Source organism: Trichosurus vulpecula, chromosome 1 (genome assembly GCF_011100635.1).
Source record: "Trichosurus vulpecula isolate mTriVul1 chromosome 1, mTriVul1.pri, whole genome shotgun sequence".
In the NCBI taxonomy this organism is placed as follows: Eukaryota; Metazoa; Chordata; class Mammalia; order Diprotodontia; family Phalangeridae; genus Trichosurus; species Trichosurus vulpecula.
Window position 1 is genome coordinate 254,418,464 of NC_050573.1, and position 21,695 is coordinate 254,440,158.

The following is a 21,695-nucleotide window of genomic DNA, read 5'->3' on the forward strand; positions in this document are numbered from 1 at the left end:
ATATACCAACCAAGGCACCAGCTGCATATAGCATTGCTTGATCGTTCAGAAAATCCTTCTTTGCAGTATGATAGCAACTGTATGCCAAGTCATAATGTTGCACTAAAAAACACAAATCAGCCATTTTCCTGATTTGAAGTTCCGGTGCTTCTGGTGGATATCTGCGAATATATATGAAGAAAAAATATTTACCATTTGTGTTCTCCCCTCCAAAATATAAAACCACCACAAAACATTCATAAAGTCACTCATATCATTAAAATGCTTCCTGTCACAAGGCACCCACCACCAAAGAGATAGTCTCATTTCTCCAAGACTGTTAGAAACAGAAGGCTGCTTCCATATTTAATTAGTATATAGCCCCACGTTAGGAACTCCTCCACAGCATGAAGGTTTTATCTGTGGGCAAATTATGAGCATCTGGGAATCTTGGCTTAATTCAGGAACACTCAAGTATTATATAATCTTAAACACTGCAGAGAAAAGCCAGAAGGGATTATATTTTTATATCAATAAATTCAACTGATAAAACTGAAAAGTGTTACTAACTGTATTTTCATGTAAACTTTTTTATATTAGATCAAAAATTTCACAGAAAGCTTAAAAATGTCAAACAATTTCCAGGTTTTAAAATCAGAGATCATTTAAGAAATTTTGTAATACTTATAATCATAACATCCTAGTGCTTGAAGCTACCTTAGTTTTATCAGCTATAAAAAGAAGAGACTGACTATGAAAATTCATGGCACTGATCCAATATGGGACGCTATCAAGAATAAAACACATCTGATTCTGTGCCTTCCATCTCATGCTGCACCCAGCCCAATTTCCAGCTTCCTCTAGGAATAGGAGTTTTACCTTCCACTCAATGGTGAACATTCTCACACTTAGTCATATCCTATACCTCCCAGTGATCTTAAACTTTTGTTTTACAAGTTTAGTTTAGAAGGTTGTCCCCTTACCTTCATCACCCAGTAACCTTTCCTCCTTTGAGATTCATGCAATTCATATCTACCACCTAATCAAAATCCTGATAGCTGTTATCTACAGACCTCTAGGACATTCCTCTTTCTTTCTCAATGAGTTCAGTACCTGGCTCACCATTTTTCTCTTCTGCTCAATTCCTTGCTTCGCACTTGGGAACTTCAAACATACACAATGCCTCTCTCAAACACTGTGACCATTCAGTTCCTCAACCTACTCACTTCCCATGATTTATTCCTGCAACTGACCTCAGCTACACATAAAGAAGAGCACACCCTTCTCACCAACACTCACAAACGTACCACTTCCATGTTCAAGAATTCTAAAATCCTTTGAGCGAACCATAATCTATTGGTTTTCCACCTCTCTGTGTGCCTTTCTCCTTATCCCTTACCAAAACCTACTCTTCATTCATATCCATCACTTCTAATCCAGCCACCCTTCAGTTCTCTTCCAGGTCATCTCTTCTGCATTTGTCACACTCTATTCTTTCCAATTCCTTAGTGAACCAGTTCAACTCTTCACTGTCCCTAGCCCCTTTATCATACTGACAATCGCACCCTGCCCAAGCATCAACCTTGGATCAGTCCCACAATCCTCTGCCTTAGCTCCTATACACATGCTATTAAACTAAGGTGGAGAAAATTATACAACTGTTCTGACTGGGTCTACTACAAATTTATGTTACACAACTTCAAGCATTTCCTCAATGCTGATAAACAATCCTATAATACCTCCTTTGTTAACTCACTATCCCACTCTCCATAGAAGCTCTCTCACACCTTTTCATTCCTCCTCAAACCTCTCATGGCTTCCCCTCCACCTCAGCCTCTCAGCTGAGCTCTTTGCCTCACATTTTACATTGAGATCATTTGCTGTGAGTTCCCTCTTATTCCCTCTTCCTTATTTCTTATCATTCAGATACCTTCTGCGACTATCTCCTCCTTTATCCTTGTCTCACCTGAAGAAGTGGCCTTACTCCTTTACCAAGGCTAACCCCTCTACCTGCACAAATGATCCCATTCCATCCCATCTGCTCCCCATCATCCCCATTCTACCACTTATTTTCAATCTATTCATTCATTTCCTACCTTCTAACATTCCCATGGCTCCCCAATCCTGAATAACCCTCACTTGATCCTTTCATGACTGTTAACAGTCATCCTACATCTCTTCTACCTCTGAAAAGGTCACCCACCTTTTTCTTCTTGAAAAGGCTGTCTACAATAGGTGCCTCCACTTTCTTTCTTCTCATTCTCTTCTTAACCCTTTATAATCCAGCTTGTGACCTTATCATTCCATTATAATGGATCTCTAGAAAGTTACCAATGATCTTTTAATTGGTAAATGGCCTTTTCTCAATACCTCTGCAGCTTCCAACATTGTTGATCACCTCTCCTCCTGGATAGTCCCTTCTCTCTCCGTTTCCAGGACACTACTCTCTACTGACTCTACTCTTACCTATCAGGCAGCAACTTCTCAGTTTCCTTTGCCCAATGCTCATGTATATCCCACCCTCTTGCCAGAGATGTCCCATAGAATTCTGTCCAGAGCCCTATTCTCTTTCCCCTCTCTACCATTTCACTTGGTGATTTAATTACCATCCATCTCCATACTGATAATTCTCAAATCTACCTATTCTGCTGTAACCTCGCTACTTACCTCCAATCTTGCATCTCCATTGCCTTTCAGGTACCTCAAACTACAATTTCATTAGACATCTTAAACTCCACATGTTCAAAACTGAACTTATAATCTTTCCCCTAAATCTTCCCTCCTCCTACATTCCCTGTTACTGTAGTGGGTAATACCATTATCCCAGTCCCTCAGGCTCACAACCCAGGAGTCATCCTGGACTCCTCACTATCTCTCACCTCCCACCCACCCCCACACACATACATACACATAATATCCAAGGCCTATGGATTTCACCTTTGTAACATTTCTAGAATATGTTCCCTTTCCTCTGATACAGTCACCACTATAGGACAGGCTCCCATCATCTCATGCCTTAACTATTACAACTGCCTATTAGTGGACTGGCCAGCCTCAAGTCTCTCCTTACTCCAGTCTATCCTTCAATAAGCTTCCCAAATGATTCTTCTAAAGTGCAAGTCTGGGTAAGTTGTTTCCCTACTCAATAAGCTCAAATGGCTCCCTATCACATCCAGGATCAAATAAAAAAGGCATTTAAAGCCTTTCAAGACCTCACCCTCTCCTACCTTTAAAGTCTTCTTAAACCTTACTCCTGCCACATACTCTTAGGTCCAGTGACACTGGCCTTCTTAATGCTGCGTGTACAAGATGTTCCATCATTCGTCTCAGAGCATTTTCTGTGACAGCCCCATGCCTGGAGTGCTCTCCTTTCTCAACTCTGAAAATTGGTTTAAGTTTGAACTAAAATTCCATCTTCTAAAGGAAATCTTTCCCAAGCCCTCTTAATTCTAGTGTCTTCCCTTTGTTAATTGTTTCCTTTTTATATTATACATAACTTATTTGTACATATTCACTTGCTGTCTCCCCTAGTACATTATTTGAAAGTACTCTATTTCAATAAATGTCTATTTTTTTCCACTGTAGGAATATATTCAGTTTTGCTGGGCATGTTATTTTTGGTTGCAACCCTCAGTCCTTTGGTTTCCAGAATATGATATTCCAAGTCCTCTATTCTTTTACAATAGTGGCTGTTAATGTGTGTGATTCTTACTGTTGGTCCATAGTACTTGAATTCTTTCTTTCTGGCTGTATACATTTGCCTTCCTTGACCTGGGAGTTCTGGATTTGGGCTAAAGTAATTCTAGGAATTTCTATTTTGGGGTATTTTTCAGGAGGTGACTAGTGGATTCTTTCAATTTCTACTTTGCTTTCTCATTCTAAGATATGTGGGCAGTTTTCCTTGTAATTTCTTGAAATATGATATTTAAGCTCTTTTTTTGTTCATGGCTTTCAAGGAGACCAATGATTCTTAAATTTCTCTTCTTGATCTACTTTCCAAATCAGTTGTCCTTCCTATAAAAGGTTTCATTTTTTTTCTAGTTTGTTTAGTCTTTTGACTTTGTTTTATTATTTCTTGATGTCTTATGGAGCCATTAGCTTCCATTTGGCTTCCATTAATTTTTAATGAGTTATTTTGTTCAGTAAGTTTTTGTACTTTATTTAAATCAAGCTGTCAATTCTTTCTTCATAACTTTATTGTACACCTCTCATTTCTTTTCTCATTTTTCCTCTACAATTCTTATTTGGGTTCTAAAATAATTTTTTGGTTACTTTTTTAGCTATAACTCTTCGGTAATTCTTATGCTTGTGCTCAATCTGCACTTTTCTTTGAGTCTTTGCTTGTAGATGTTTTCAAGTCACTATCTTCTTCTGTTTGCTTCTTGAGCTTTCCCGTCATCATACAATCAGGTGCTTTTTTTGTTTCTTATTCTTCCAGATTACTTCTTGACTTTGTATTTTATGTTAGTGTTGGACAGTGCTCACCTCTGGGTCAGGTGTCTAGCCTGAGCTTCTGCAGCTTTCACTGCTTGGTCTGGGAGATTTCAAGTGTTCAGTGATTCCAAAGTGGTCTCATCCAGAAAAGGGTCTATACACTGCCCTCCTGGTCTTAGCTCTTAAAGTTCCTGACCCAATTGTGGGACTGCTGGCTTGTATGTAATTGAGTGCCTGCTGGGAGGTTTTGCAGGTTCATAACAATTGAATGATTGGCTCTGCTTTGTTCTTCTCTCCTGTCCTAGTTTTTGCACTGTAGACTTATGTGCTGGCTAAAGGTTACAACTGATCTGCCACTCTGCTCCTATGCTCAGACACACATGGTTAAGTTTCTGTAATTTATTTTATGCTAGTATTCAGCTAAAAACCCACACTTGGTCGAGGCTGTTCCTCTGCACCCTAGATCTATGATCTGGAAACTGGTGAATGGGTGACAAAGATGCCAGATGTCATTTGCTTCTGCTCCTAGCACTAGTTCAGGAGTCCTCTGGGATCTCTTTCTGCCCCAATACTTCCTACTTTGGTGCTCTACCCCAGTTATCTCGGCTTAGAATTCTTTAGATGCCAACTCTACTTCTACCATGCTGCACTCCTGGGCAGCCCCCACCCCAGTGTCTACAGACCTCTCTGTCTTCCTAAACTACCCTAGGCTGGAAAAATGACTCACTGTGACTTTTTCTTAGTTTTCTCGCTTAAAATTTGATTTGACATGTTTTCTAGATTCTTGTGGAAGAGGTAGTGCTGGGTGATCTGAGCAAAAATGCTGTCTCTCAACCCATTCTCCTCCTCCACTCCAGCTGCCTGACAGTAGGAACTGTCTTTTGCCTCTTTTTGTATCCCCAGTGCTTAGCATAGTACTTGGCACATAGTAGGTGCTTAATAAATGTTTAATGGCTGTCTCTATAATGAGATCTTTTTAGAATTAAATTTCACACACACACTACACACAAGAAAAATAATATTATGAAACACAGTAATTCATACACGTCAGATTTTGGGGGGAAAACATATATTTGAACAAATACAGCAAGCAGCTTACCTAAGATCACATAGCCAGCTATTTTTAGATATTAAAATACTTAAAAGTTTTCTGAAATAAACCATGAATGTGAACATTCATGTTGCTTATTGTTAAATGAAATAGTTTAAACCTGTCTACCAAAGTTCAAGGATTTAATTAAGTTACACACAATCATTCAATAAGAGATTGAAATTTTACTCACAGCAGTCCAGATGTATTCTTTAGCTCATTGATACTCTTTTCTGGAACTTTACTGCCACTGAACCATTTTTTAGTTGCAGAAAATAATGATCGACTCAATCCTTTTCTTGATATCAGCTAGAAAGGAAAATTTAAACATCTGAATAAATCAGAATAAAACTGGTATTCTTCTTGTGCATTCAAGAAATCTGATATTAGTTATTAAATATTCAAACAATAGCATGGCATTTGCAGGGGAAAATGTGCATAATTATAAAAGTGCAGAGAAAAAAATACTAAAAAATATCACTAATGTGCAATAAAATCTTATTCCCAGAATAAGAATGAGATCTCAGAAGCTAATCTATACATGAAAGAGAATCAATTCCACAACACACTGAACATATAGTCTATAATTTTTGTTTGAAGATCTCCAATAACAGAGAGAACCCATAGCCTCTCAAGGCAGTCCATTTTACTTTTAATAGCTCTAGATATCAGGAAGTTTTCCTGAATCTCAAACATTAATACCTCTATAACTTCCATCCCACACTCCTAGGAATAAGTCTGTTCCAAATTTCACATTAATAGTATTTAGAATACTTGTAGCTGTTACCCCACTAAGTCTTCTCTGCTAAAAAATAAAAACTAAAAAAAAAAAAAATCCTCAATTATTTCAACCAATTCCTACTGTCTAGCCCAATCTTTCTCCTTTTTTTTTTTTATTTTATAGAATTAAATGAAACTTAATCAAATGGCCTGGTTAAAATTTAGGTAAACTGAATCTGCAGCATTTCCCTGATCAATTATCTTCTCTACAGAAATGACTCCCAGATCCACTGATCCACTTATATGTCTTCTGAGCTCCAATATCACATCAACAAATATCTTTTTGAAAATTCTGAAATAGATGTCCCATAGACACCTGAAACACAGTATGTCCAAAACAAAATCCATTAACTTTCCTCCTAAACTCACTTTCTTAACTTCCCTATCACTGTCAAAGGTGTCACCATTCTTCCAGCTAGTTACTCAAGTTTGCAACCTTATCACCTTCCTCAATTCCACATTCTCACTTACCCTACCTATGCAACAAACTGTCAAATTTTATTGCTTCTATCTCCACAACATCTCTTCTATACAATTTCCCTTCTCCCTTTCACCTGGACTACTGCAATAGACACCTAAGTGGGTCTCCCCTGTGTCAGATCTCTCCCCACACTAATTCATCCTCCACAAAGTTGCCAAAGTGATTTGTCTAAAGCAGAGGTCTGACCACGTCACCCAAATACATCTCTCCCTCAATAAATTCCAGTGGCTATTACCTCCGGAAAAATAAATGAACTCCTCTGTCATTTAAAACTCTACAACCTGGCCCCTCTTTACTTTACTCCTTTCCACCTACTTTATGATCCAATCATACTGACCACTTGTTGTTCCTCATACATAACACTCCATCTTCCATAATAGTGACTTTCATAATAGTGATCTCCTTCCTCACTTCTACCTACTTTCTCAGTATCCTTCAAAACAGCTCAAATACCTACATGAAGCCTTTTCTAATACCTCCAGCTTCTTCTTTCCTCCCTCCAAAAATTACTTGTCATTCATTTTGTATATATTCTGTATACAGGTGAATGAATGAAACAAAAAAAAATTTATTAAGCACTACTATATGTCAAGCACTCTGCTAAGTGCAGGGGATACAAATATAAAAGCAAAGGCAGCCCATGCCCTCACAGAACTTACTTGAAAAAGGGGGACTGCATGTGTGTGTGTGTGTGTGTGTGTGTGTACATACACACACACACATATATACGTATGTACACACACACACACATACACACGTAAATAAGGGGGCAATATTCTGGTTTGGAAAATTACAGGGATGCAGCACAGAACTATAGAGGAGTGACCTGACATGCCCTTGCCAGGAGAAATGGAAGAATTGTTTCGACTATGGTTCTAGACCTACAAGGGAGAAAGCACAGTGAGGTCCTGCTGCATGGCTGGTAAAAAGATGTCCATGAAAAATGACTAGGGCCCCTCTGAAATTGTGAAGGCACGCGTTAATCAGCTGTCATCTGTAACAGTCACTCATTTAGGAAAGTTACAGGGTCCTTAAAGAATAGTGATAAATAAGCCAAGCATCTCAGTATTAAAAGCTGTCTTATTTAATTAGAGGCAAGAGTAGTCCACAGTGGATTGAGAGGCCAGTTGTAGAGTCAGAAGGACATGGATTCAAGCTCTGCCTTTGACATATATTAGCAATGTAACTATGAGCAGGTTACCTAACTTCTTTATATCCTGGACATCTCTCTAAGACTATATATTATAGACAAGTGCTATATATTATAGACAGGTCTATATATTATAGATAGATGCTGATCTGCACCTGTGGATAGATTTTTTTACACCAAAAGTCCTCCAAGCTAATGAAATCACAGGTACAGGTTTAATAAAAGGTAGAAAACTCTCTTCACACAGTAACAGAATTTGAGGCCTAAAAGAGACCCTTCAGAGGCCAGAATCCAACCTGATATACCATGTTTATAACATTCCTGATTAGTAGTCATTTGAGTTTTGTTTAAAGGCTTCTAACATTGGACAAACATTGGTTTCTTAGACAAAAGACTGAACAGATCTAATCCTCCTTACACAACTAGATACTTGAAGATAACTATTGTATTTTGTTTTCCTTTCTCTCCCCACTCCCACCCCATCTGCATCTGGTATGGCTTCTAGTCTCTTCACCACGTACAGTACCACCCTCTCAATTCCGCCCCTTTAGTCAACAAAGTGAGTCAATGTTTTTCTTAAAATACAGTTATCAGAACCAAGTAAAATGGTCTAATATGATCTAGCCAGGGCAAAGTACAGCAGTTACCACAACCTTCATTCTGGATTCTATACCTCTCAAGAGAGTCTAGAATACTAATATCTTTTTTTGGCTATCGTGTCACACTGATAACTTATTGAGCTCACAGTTCATAAAAAGCCTCAGGTCTGATGAGGAGTTTTTCTTTTACCAGAATTATTAGTTAATTAGTTTTTCAGAAAACTTATTCTGAAAAAATTTTAAGTTCTCATAGAGTTAATAATAATAATATTCTTAGTATTTGATTTTTGATCACATTTTTACAACAGTAATTTTTGATGTTTACAAGCGCAAATTTGAGAAATCTGTTTATAACAATAGTAAATATACAGTTATGTTCATAGCCTAATACTTTCATAAACATAATTATTTGTATACGTGTTGCTATTATGAACAGAATTCTAAAATTCAAAAAGCCTGACAGAGTAAAGGCCAAGTGTTCAATTCCATTCCAATAAAATATCATTTAAAAATAACAGTTTCAATGACTAAATATTAAACTGGAGAGATTTACAATTCTGAAAATGGCACAATAACAATCAAAAAAAAGAGAGAGAGAAATTCTCACTAACAAGGAAGGTCAAGCTTGTTAAAGCTTGAAAATATTATCAAGAAGCTGCTAAATTTCAAAACAGAAACATAGGAAATTTTAACAACTCAGTTTGTTCAGTGGAAGTATGTCCAATCATACATATAAATACACATACCTTTGAGTACCTTATCTTTTCCATATACATGGGTATTGTCTTTGGATATATAACTATAAACAATTCTCACTTTAAGTGGACCATTCTAGAGACCTCTACATAAAGTGCTTTTTGTGTAATGCGAATTTGCCACATATAACAAAGGCAAATACAAAATCATACCTTTACACAAGTTATAACATGTACTAAAATGCAGTCATATTAAATGCTGTACTATGATAATAAAGAGAATCATGAAATGAAAGGTAAAGTTAATGATAAAAGTATGCAGAGTAATGTAAAGTTAATAGAAGTGTGCATATTTCTTTCAGAATTTTTTACATAAGGTCGAATTTGCATGATGTGAATTTACATAAAGCAAGAACTATCTGTATGTGGGGAGACTCCTCTGCCAATAATGAAATTTGAAGTTTAAAAATGCATAAAACCTCACCAATTTCAGGCAATTGCATGATATTTTATGTAAACGTCATGCACATTTATTCACATATATTTATGGGCTTATTTCCTGTATATTAATATAATATTAACAAAGGTTAGGTAGAACTAGGTTTAAAAGAACATTATTAACATGCCTTTAATTATGACAGTTATTTTTCTGCAGTGCTTTAATAGTTTACAAAGTACTTACTTCACCAAGACCCTGTGAGGTATCCAGTGAAAAGACTGTTATAGATCTTTTATTTAACTGATGAGGAAAGTAAAATTTTAAAAGTTTAAGTGACTTAACTTTGTTCACATGACTGATAAGTGCCAGAGCCAGAACTAGAACCCAGGTCCACTAACTATAAACTTCATTCCATTATACCATACTGCCTCTTTGGCAAAGAGCAAATTGGAACATTCTTTTTTCGATATTTATAATTTACTAAAATTTTACCTGATCATTTAGTTGCCGAATTGTTTTCTCTATATGTGGCAAAAGACCTCGAAATGTGAATTCTTGTATGAACTGTCTAATTCGATCATGATCAATGAGAGTTAAACATGCACCATGAAGTATTCCTGTGTTCATTTTTTTTGTTTCATGTAATGACAGTGCAGATTTTATGTGATCAGTTCCATCAAAGTTGCTGGCAGGGTCACTGGATTGGTCCAATTGAAGTGGGTGAGATTTGAAGTTATTTGGTAAACCATCTATTTAAAAAATGGAAGTTTTCTTTTGTTAACATTATGTAATAGAAAATTATAGTACTGAATAGACAGAATGCTATACCTCTCAAATTTATATTTGTAATTAACCTTAATGTATAAAATCCAGAGATAATATCAAGATTTATGCCCATAAATCCCAAACTTTGCAATGCAATATGACTCAAAATTCATCATAACTAAGAAATCTGAAACTGAAATCTATTTAGGGAGAGATTAGAATTTTTTAAAACTGAAAATTAAGTGTAAAAGAAGTTGTTGCAATTAAATTCTTAAAAAACCAAAACATATAATAGCAAAATTCTCAAATTACTAAAAATGTCAAATAGTACTTAGAGTAACTCTCAATGCTTATTACTCTCTAAAGCACTTTTAAAAATTCATTTGTCTGTTAAAAAATTTTTTACATAAAACATTTAACATTTACAACAAATCATTTAACTTCAAGTCTCCAGAATAAAAGTTAACATGTCAAAATGGAATCATCTTTGTGTATAAAAGTTGATTTATTTTAGCAACTTAATATACTTTTTCATAGTGAAAATTTGCAAAAATAAAAATTTTTTTTAAAAATAAAGACCTTTGACTTCATTATCTAATCCATCCAATGAAAGCATGCTACTATCAGCATTCTTATTTGAAGCTATAGTGTAAGGACCATCTTCATATGATTCCTATTAAAAGAAAAAATGGATTAGAAACTATACTTAGACAGTAATACAAAATCACTAAATCCAGTAACACAATACTGTTGCTTTGCTGATTCTTCCTGACGAATGTACTTTCTAACAAAACAATATTTACTCCCTAACCAGCAATTTCATCTACTTACCTATTTACCTAGCCACTCAGCTATGCTAACTGTTTCAAATGACATTTATTTCATCTGTATATTTATTCACTGAATCTAAGTATACATGTTTCTGCATATTTTTCCTTAAATTTAGAGATGCTCATTCATATGTCTATGAGAGAGGAGGATATTTGAGAAAAAGAACAAATAGTCAAATAGCTAATTAGGCATGGAGGGGAAAACATGGTAGAGTGTCACAGAAAGTTGAAGTGTATGTGTTCAAGTAAGAGAGATGTATTTAAAAAGACTATAATGGTAGCTATGCTGAGGGTTAAGTATATCAGGGCATTTCACACAAAATGTACATCAGCATCCAATGGGACTGTGGGTACATTAGCTAATGGTTAGTTGAGTACTGTCTGCCAGTGGTTCTCAATCTGGACAGCTTACCTTTGGTCCTTCTTCCCACCCCCCAGCTTTTTTCAAGTCCCTGGTTTTCTTCCTATATAAATGTAGCCCTGAAGGGAAATATTCAGTTGGTTTTGCTTTTTTTTTTAAGTTTTAGATTCTCTCACATCCAACTGGTTAATTTTTTACCCCACTATCTTTGCCTCAACACCACAGAAGAACAGTTAGCAATCAACAGATCTGGAGCAATCTCTTAAGTTAACTGAAATATCAGCTCTGAGATGATTTCTACATAAGTGAAAAATCACTATGTATGGATAAATTTGTACTAAAAAGAAATATATGGATTGGTTACTAACAGTTGTATTAGAAACCCAGAGGAAATAAAATACAAATTCTTTACAACTGAGATTTTCATAATGTTATATTCAGTATCTTAAACAAGCAACACACTACACAAAAGGTTAATGAGGTTATGCTATACAGCATATCAAAATAGCTTTTGCTTCCTCAAAAGAAGCTTTTCCTAATACGGAAGTACAGTCAATATACCAAAACAGTTAACATACCAAAAGGAATACATTAATCGGTATATTCTAAAATGGAATATAAGTCTTACAAATCAGAAAAGAATTTGGAAAAACTCTCATTGCTCTCCCACCTCAGTGCTTTCCCTGAGCAAAATGGTTCCTTTACTACTTGAGAACAATGATGGGAGTACAAAAAAAAAATGTACAAGATCTTACTACAAGGTATAAAGAAGTTACAGTAAGTCAGGAAGAAAATTACATGCATCTAAATAATATAAGCTAGAGAAGGTGGCAGGGTGATGGATGAGCTTGTCAGAGAAAGGGACTACCACCACCAAGAACAGGTGGCTAATCAAGAATTTGCTACAGTCATTCATAACACAATAATTTTACAGAATCTAAATTCTATCTTCTACACTTCTAATAAACTTAATGCAAGTTCAAATGTGCAAATAATTTTTCAGTTCATTGAGAAATGATCAGCTAACTCTTGTTTTTCTTATCTGGAAAAAATATAGGCATATAAGCAAGGATTTGTCATTGGTGGTTAAAATAAACTCAAACTACTTGTTCTAGTGTTAGTTTGCTCATGACTCAGTTTAATCACATTCCAAAAACTAATCACTGTAGAACCATTATAGTTAGGGCAAGGTCCTATGGGGGGGGGGGAGGTGTATTCTAAAACCATCATAAGTAGGTTTGGAGAATTTGTGTTTGTGTTTTATTTGCTTGTTTTTACATATACCTGGTTTTGAATACTATTTTTCTGAAGATACTGACTCCAAGGATCTGGTATCTGTTCATCTGATGACCGATTAGATGTTCGAGAATTAATTTTAAGCAAATAGCAACCCTGAGTTCCATATCTCTGCTTCATTTCCTCATAAATTGAGTCAGCTCTGAAATTTAAAAAAAAAAAAATAGAAAAAACCACATGTCAAATGGCACTCTTTATGCTATGTTAAGAGATTACTCATAAATAAATCCAGAAAAATTAAAATTTCTGACAAAAAATTAAATATTGCAATTTATCTAATAACAATGCATAATTAAAACTCAAATCAACTTGACTAAAACCCTTTCTGAATTTGAATATCTCGTGAGGGTTGGAGAATGTATGCTAGCAAACTACCAAGGTATAGTTAAGAATTTAATAGATTGGCATTTGCAAAAGTTACATTTGTTTATTATGTTACATTTGCTTATTACTACCATTCCCTTCAAAAAGTTTGGAAGGAGGAGGATGAAAAGAAGAAAGGAAGATGAAAAAAGAAACTGAAGGTGTAGAAGCAACTGTTTAGGTTAACATGATCCCTTTCCAGTTGTAGAGTCTTTAATGACTGGTAATCTGAACTACCTCTAATTTATCAAATAAATATTCCTTTCTACTATGTAAAAAGATCTAAAACTGTTTGTTACTGTAACAGACCAGTTAATAAATATAAAGTTGCCTTCAAAAATAAACTCTCAATACAACTAGGAGATGCTAAACAAGTATCTTTAACAGAAAAAACCTATACGTGTAAAACGGGTTGGTTTGGATGATGTTACGTGGCCAAAGTGATAAATCTGGCAATTTAGAAAAACATCAGAATAAAAGAGTAAAAAAGGTGTGATTGTTAACAGACTCAAGATACCAAGGAATTTTATTTTCTTAGATCAAACAGAAACTCAAAATTCAGAACAATCAACAACATTTTAACTAATGTAACAAGAAGCCTACCTTTGTTCATCTCCTGCACTTACATCATGCAACAGGACGTAATACTTGAGTGTATTTGGTATAAACCATTTGGGGTAGGAATAGTCACTGCTATGCTGAATTCGATGCTGCTCTTGGGACAATTTCAAAAACTGTTCCACAGGTTCAGGTTCACTAGAAGATGCTACTAACATACCTTGCAAAGCACATTATTAAGGTAACTATCACAATACACAATGACACACAAGTATTTTATTGCAATAAATTGTTTTTCCAAAGAAGTTAAAAGAAATCCAATTTTTAAAACATTAGTTATAAATACTAAAAATATCCCCAAATATTTTAAGTGATTCAAACAGTCTAAGATTTTTAAAAGCTTTAATGATATATCCAATAGTAGCTTAATATCTAATTTTATGAGAATATTTACTGACAAAATCTATGCAACTATAAACATAAGTTTATTAAACACATCCATTAGAACTATTTATTCCTTTAACTGCCTGAAAGCTAATAATCAAAATCTAACTTCTTTATACCTAAGTGAACTTGTTTTAAAGCTAATGCTTTACTCAAGTAGCAGCCCATTACTTTCAAGCTGTGGCCCAGATCCTATTACTCAGGTAAGAAAACTCTAAGGCCACACAAACTTCAAGATGTAAATAGATAGCTGGAGACAAAGAAAACTACAAAAGCCATTATGCTCTGTACAATATAAAACATTCATCAGAACTTAATCTGGTTTCAGCTTTCAATGTACTGATATATAGATATCTATCTATAGCTACACCTATTGCTATCTACCTCTATCTACAGATATTCATGTCTACAGAGACAAATAAGTATACATATATGCATATATATTCTGTCATTAAATTTAGAATAAACATTCATGTGTGGATGGGTAAAACTGCTTCTTCACAGGGATGAGGAACCTGCAGCCACATGTGGCCCTCTAGGTCCTCAAGTGTAGTGCTTTGACTGAATCCAAACTTCACTAAAACAAATCTCCCTTAATAAAAGGATTTTTTCTGTAAAACTTGGGACTCAGTCAAAAGGCCTCACCCAAGGACCTAGAAAGCCACATGTGGCCTCAAGGCCTCAGGTTCCCCACCCATGCCAGAAAATGAGGTTAATTCTATAGATAATTTCTCTTGGATCTCTAATTTTTAAAGCATTAGGATCATAAGAAAACAAGATCACAATTACTATTATGAGTTTACTTTCCTCTTTTTGAAGGCCATATCTTTTGAAGGGAAGTAGAATGGAGAACTCTTTCCTGAACTCTTTTGATTCTCAGAGTCCTCCCAAACCAATTCATTACCCCACTCTCCACAGTAGCTATTTCCAACCTTTGTGTTTCTCCTTAAGCTTCTATGACACACTACACTAGGCTGAGGACCTTAAAACATACTTCACTGAAAAATAAGGACCATTTGCCAAGAGTTCCCTTCTCCTCTCTGCTTCACCTCATGTCACTCAGACATCTTTTCTAATTATTTCCTTTTGCATCCATCTCACATGAAGAGGTAGCCTTTTATCTTGCCAAAGGCAACCCCTCTAAAGGCACCTTTCATCCCATCCCCTTTGTCTTTTCCAGCAAATTGCCTCTATCATTCTCATTCTTACTCTCACCTTTGATCTCTCCACTAGAGAGACTGAACTGGCTCCTCCCCTGCTGCCTACACACATGCTCCTGTTTCCTACATCTTTGATCCAATCCGCTCCCCCTAGCTATTATATCATATCTCTGTTCTACTTCTCAGCTAAACTCCTTAAGAAGGCCATCCACAGTAGATGCTTCCACCTCCCTTCTTACTCTTTTCTAAACCTTCTGTAATCTGACTTCGACTTCATCATTCAAATGAAACTGCTCTCTCCATAGTTGCAAAGATCTCTTAATTACCAAATCTAGTGATCTTTTCTCCATCCTTACCTTTCTTGACCTCTCTGCAGCCTATGACACTACTGATCATCATCTCTTCTCTAGGTTTTCACAGCACTGTTTTCAGTCTTCTTTGCTAGGTCTTTATCCAAGTCATGCCCACTAAATCTCAGTGCTCCCCAAGACTGTCCTGGGCTCACTTCTTTTTAAACATTTTTTGGGAGGGCAGGGAAATTGGGGTTAAGTGACTTGCCCAAGGTCACACAGCTAGTACATATGTCAAGTGTCTGAGGCTGGATTTGAACTCGGGTCCTCCTGACTCCAGAGCTGGTGCTCTACTCACTGCACCACCTAGCTGCCCGGCTCACTTCTTTTTTTCTCCTCTATAATATCTGTCCCTTGGTAATCTCATCACCTCTTATGGGTTTATTGAATTATCATTTCTATATAGATGATTCCTAGATCTATACTGAGAAATAGTCTTGCTCCTCAGTCAGTCCTACATCACCAACTGCATTTTGGAGATCTCAAATTCAATGTCCCATAGGTATCTTAAAATCAATATATAAAAAAATGAATTTATCTTTCCCCCTTCCTCCAAATACTTTCCTTTTAACCTTGCTATTTCAGTCAAGGGTACCATCATCTTCATAGTCACCCGGTCTCCTAATCTTTCTGTCATCCTCAACTTCCTCACCTCACAGAAATCAATCCATTGCCAAATCTTGTCTTTTCTCCCTTCTCTTACATCCATCTTTCATACATGACCTCTTTTCTCAGGCAGCTACCACCTGGGAAAGCTCCTCAATACATTTCACCTGGACTATTGCAGAGCCTTCTAATTTGTCTCCTTGCCTCAAATCTCCCCTCATTCCAATCCATCTTTTACTCAACCATCAAAATTATTTCCCTAAAGCAAAAATCTGACCATGTCACTCCCCTTCTCAATAAACTCCAACGGTTCCCTCTGGGATCAATGATAAACTCCTCTATTTGGCATTTAAAGCTCTTCATAACCTGGATCCTTTTTACCTCTCTAGTCTTTACGTCTATACTTTCCTCCCCATATTCTACCACATAATTATTACAGTCTATTTGCTATTGCTTGCAAAAGACACTCCCTTCTCCTGTCTCTAGGCCTTTGCACTGGCTATCCCTGTGCCTAGTATCTTTTCTATCCTTACCTCAGTTTCTATGGCTTTAAGACACAAATTCCACCTTCTGCAAAAGGCCTTTCCTGGTCTTCCTAGCTGATAATGCCTTCCCCTCAGAGATTACTTTCCATATACTCTGTATATATCTTACACATGTTATCTCTCCCATTAGAATGCAAGCTCCTTGAGGTTTGAGACTGTTGTAACTTTTCTGTTGCACCTTCCCGCTCCCTTAATGCTAGTAGTACCATCCCCCTTAAGATTATCTCCAATTTATCCTGTCTCTACCTGGTTTGTACATGGTGGTTTGTATGTTGTCTCCTCAATCAGACTATGAGCACCTCCAAAACAGGGACTAGTTTTGCTTTTTGCCTTTCTTTGTATCCCCAGAACTTAGCACAGTGTCTAGCATATAGTAAGCATTTAATAGATGGTTTTTGTTTTCTCTTTCCTAAATAGCTACCTAGACAAAGGGTGACAACGATAGATTAGCACTTGAGACAATCATCAAAGAAGATTTCCATACAATTTCCATAACTTTTTCTGCATAAAAATGCTTTCAAAACTAATAATGCCCATCTTTAAGTTTAAAGGATACATGCCAAATAGTGGTTTAGAAATTCATGATCTGATGCTGGCATGGACTGAAGAAAACTTTCTCGGTAAGATTCAAACCATGGAGTAGTAGCTGAAATTAAGAAGATATTTACTAATGTAAAATTCTTCATCAGGGAACATTTACAATTAAAATTAATAAATGGAGAAGGTATAATTAGAACATGCAAATTCAAACTTCAGAAAAAATGTGGCAGTAGTTGTTCCCCCCACTTCCAAAAAAATTTTTTTCTTAAAAGAAAGAAAGCATGCTTTAAGAAATTAAAACTGGAGTTTAGTTGTCTTAAACTCATATAAACTCATATTTCTTTCAACTTTCCTGTGGCAAGTCCCACGTAAGAGACTACTAAATTTTATCTGTAAGACAAAAAGGCACTATACAATTAAAACAGAGTCCCATGCCATGGTTTTAAATTACAGATGAGACTATTTAACAATAATCTCATAGTATTTCAGTAAATAATATCTATTGAATGGAATCAAAGATAAATGTATCTCAAAATGAATTATACTAGAATAGATCTTATATTAGTGGGAGATGTATTTCCTCTTGTGGGGATATGTATCTAGTCATAAAATAATCAAATTAACTCACTCAATTATTAAATCTACTACATAATGACTACACTATTTTTTTCATTTGAATTTGTTCTAATAAGCACAAAAAAGCCATGGTTTTTTGTACAAACATAAAACATTCACTAAAACTGAATCTGGTCTTATCTAACAATATGCTGATCAAACAAATTTTTCTCAGTGACAACATGCTGAATATTCTCTTACAACTTAAAAAATACTATGCAGAATACTGAAAAGGGCTCCAAAAAAGCTGAATGATAAGAAATAAACAACAGGCTTTCTTGAAGAGGGGTGGGTAGAATAGAGGGAGAAATCTAGGAGACATAATACAAATATCAACAAAAAAAATTTTTAAAAAGAAATGTAATTTAAACAAATATACTAAAATCAGGATAAAATTCCCCTAATTTGCCTTTTGTGTACATAAACCCCATCATTCTGTCAGGATAGTAGCTAACAAAAATAATAAACACTGGCCTTAGAGTGAGAAGACCTAAATTCTGCTGTATACAAATTGTACAGCCTTGAGCAAGTTGCTTTTCCAGCGTAAAATGGGAATGATATTTGTACTACTACTACTTCATGAAACTGTTTTGACACTTGGTAAACTATAAAGAATTATGCACAGCTGAGCAATAGCATTATTACCATAAAGCGGAAAAGAAAGCATCTTATACATTCTGCAATTTATTTTCAAAAGATAATAAAAGCAAAAGTAGATGACAGACTGCTAACTACTGACACAGTAATTTTTTCTTCAATCAACATATACATACCACATGAGTCTAAGAAATTATAGTCTTTGTCCATAATATGCACACATTTAAAGTTAGCACCTTAGTAATGAAGTCAAAAAAGGGCAATAAAATAAATCTGGTTGAACACAAAGGATATCCAAAGAAGAAAGCCAGGACTTAATTTATACTTCTACTTTTAATTATTTTTCCTTCCCTACCCATGCCCTACCCCCCAGCCCCTTCAATACAGCTCAAAGTGATATAATGCATTCAGTTTCTTCATTAACCATAGAAAATAAGGAGAAAGAAATAGTCAACTATGCTGGCTAAAGGGAACAAATGACATATTTGAAAATATGTATCCATAAATTCAGTAGATGAGAGTCTAAACGTTCATGGTAGAAGAGAACTGGAAACTCAAGCAAGAATCCATGAGACAATGGTGATTCTAAAAGGAAAACTGGAAGAAAGTACAAATTCTCTACTTAGTCCTATATAGACTATTGAACCTCATTTGGATAGGTACATCCCACTGCAGCTAACCTAAAAATTTTCTAGACGTATTTGTTAAAGGCCAATAATATAAAGAATATATCTTAGTTTACTGACTGTATAACTTACCATATATTTGATTACCAAAAAAGTACAAATGAAAAATTAAGTATTTTCTTAACTTTCAGTCTAAAAATGTTTCTGTATCTTGAGCACCAAAAGCTTCTAATACAAGATACAGTAGATGTATACAATTACATTTCAGAACTTTGAATACAATAGTCAGGAGGAATGTAGAACAGTCCAAATACCAACATTTGCTTTAAAATTCTAACATAAATTAAAAACTTACATTCTTTATATCCCTACTAGTAATAATACAATAAAGTGTATATAGGAATTAAACTTTCCTTTATGAGAAATGGCAGGTATTTGTACCAGGAAACAAACTACTTCCCTTTAATTATAAATCCTATCAAAATTAAGCAGCAGTTAATGTGGCATTTTTTTTTCAATAACATTTAACTAGTCCTGAGTGTGACAAGGAAAAACTTCTAAGGTCAAGAAGTAAACTAAGTGGAAACCATATAGTTTCTATCTAATGATATTAAGAAAATTGTTCCCAGCATAATGACTAAGATTTGTGAATCTCTCTATCTTGTGATTTGACTGTAGCTTCAAAATCTTCGATGAGATTCTATTTTTCTGAAAATCTATAACCAAAGTCCATGGCACAATACTTAACTTACTACTAAGCACTATTTTTACTCATATTACAAAATACTCCAACGATTCAAGAATTTTTTAAAAATCTCCTTTAAAGGATTTCTACAAACTGGCTCCAATCTATCTTTCTCATTTTAGTACTAAAACTTTAGAATACTTATTCAATAGTAAGACATGAAAAGATGTAGTAAGAACCCTAAAGTCAACCAGGCCTAAAGTATCTTCCTTTTTCCTTCAGGATTCAAAGACAAAGCATCTTTGAACAAATCCCTCAACCTCTGTGGTCTCATCTGTTTAAAAGGTGGGGGTGGGGTGGGGGTGAGTGGAGGGACTGGAGGTTGAACTTAAGCATCTCTAAGGTTCCCTGCCAAATCTAAGATGGTAGGATTCCCCTTATGTTGGAATCACAGTTGATACTGCTTTGGGGTACAGCTATATATACTAGTAAGGAAATACTGTTAAGAAATCAAATGGGATGCTGTACACAAAATGCTTTGTAAACTATTAAAGTATTATACAATTAACTGTGAACTATTATTATTTAATAATAAATAAATAAATAACTGCACAGGTACTACAAACTACAATTGTAAAACAATATACATAATAACTACACCAGAACAATAACAGAATATTTGAAAGTGAATGATATACAATGGTAATGACCAAGTTTGGTTCCAAAGAAGAGATACAAAAAGTCAATTTCCTGCTTTCTTTGGGGGAGGGGGAGAAAAGAGAAAAATTATGGGCATGAAACACTGCAAATATTAAGTCTTTACCCCTGTGTTGGTTACTTTTGCTGAACTACTTGTTTTTCTGTTATAAAGGATGGTTCTCTGAGAGGGGTAGGAATACACTGTAAAAATGTAGGTGATGCAAAAAAACAGTTATCAATAAAAGTTGTGAGAGAGACAGAGACAGAGACAGACAGTCCCTCCCAAAAAAAGGTACCTCCTGAGAAAAGGCATCTCCCTCTTTTTTTTTTTTTGAAGAGGTGGGGAACTTTGGGTGTACAACACTATAGATAATGTCAAGCATTCTCAATGTGTTAGTTTTGCTAAATTTTAAAAATTCTTCCATATAAAAGCTGATTGAAGTGAGATATGAAGTGGGACTGAGGTGGGTGGAGGGATATATTGGGAAATGCAGGTGATGTAAAGACAATGCTTAATTTTACTTAAATTTAGCAAAAGCAAGAGTTACCTGCTTGTTAAATATACTTTTAAAAAGCCATGAAATCAATTTCTAAATCAAGGCTTCTTAACCAGAGGTCTGTAAACTCAAAAAAATTTTATAACTGTATTTCAATATTATTTGTTTCTTTTGTAATTCTATGTATTTTATGCATTTTAAAACATCATTCTGAGGAGTCCACAGGCTTCACCTGACTGCCTGAAGGGGTTCATGACACAAAAGGTTAAAGAAAACCTGTTCCAAATCAACCAGCAAGTTATATGTTAAGTATGCATGTGTTTAGCATTATATACACATTGACTAGTACCCTATATAATGAGGTAACTAAACTGCAAAGAGTATAAAATGTATAACTTCAGTTGTTGCCAAGTTACATTTCATTCAAAAGTTACAAGCTATTTCATAACTACATGTAGTTGACACAAAGCAATGGACTAACAAGTATGTAAGAATTTCCAATAAGAAGTTA

The 21,695-nt window shown here is 35.2% G+C and overlaps 1 protein-coding gene across 3 annotated transcripts in view; it reads right to left on the reverse strand.

Annotated features, from left to right (window-relative positions):
* The window catches only part of TRAPPC8 (trafficking protein particle complex 8), a 132,152-nt gene that overhangs the window by 84,374 nt on the left and 26,083 nt on the right, over window positions 1-21,695 (reverse strand). For all 3 annotated transcript variants that reach the window (XM_036757723.1, XM_036757715.1, XM_036757729.1), the window contains 7 exons: window positions 17,482-17,571; window positions 13,866-14,040; window positions 12,888-13,041; window positions 10,992-11,085; window positions 10,140-10,396; window positions 5,697-5,812; window positions 11-161 (listed from right to left, as the gene is read on the reverse strand). In XM_036757723.1, coding sequence (XP_036613618.1) covers window positions 11-161; window positions 5,697-5,812; window positions 10,140-10,396; window positions 10,992-11,085; window positions 12,888-13,041; window positions 13,866-14,040; window positions 17,482-17,571 — 1,037 coding nt within the window. The remainder of the gene's footprint in view (window positions 1-10; window positions 162-5,696; window positions 5,813-10,139; window positions 10,397-10,991; window positions 11,086-12,887; window positions 13,042-13,865; window positions 14,041-17,481; window positions 17,572-21,695) is intronic.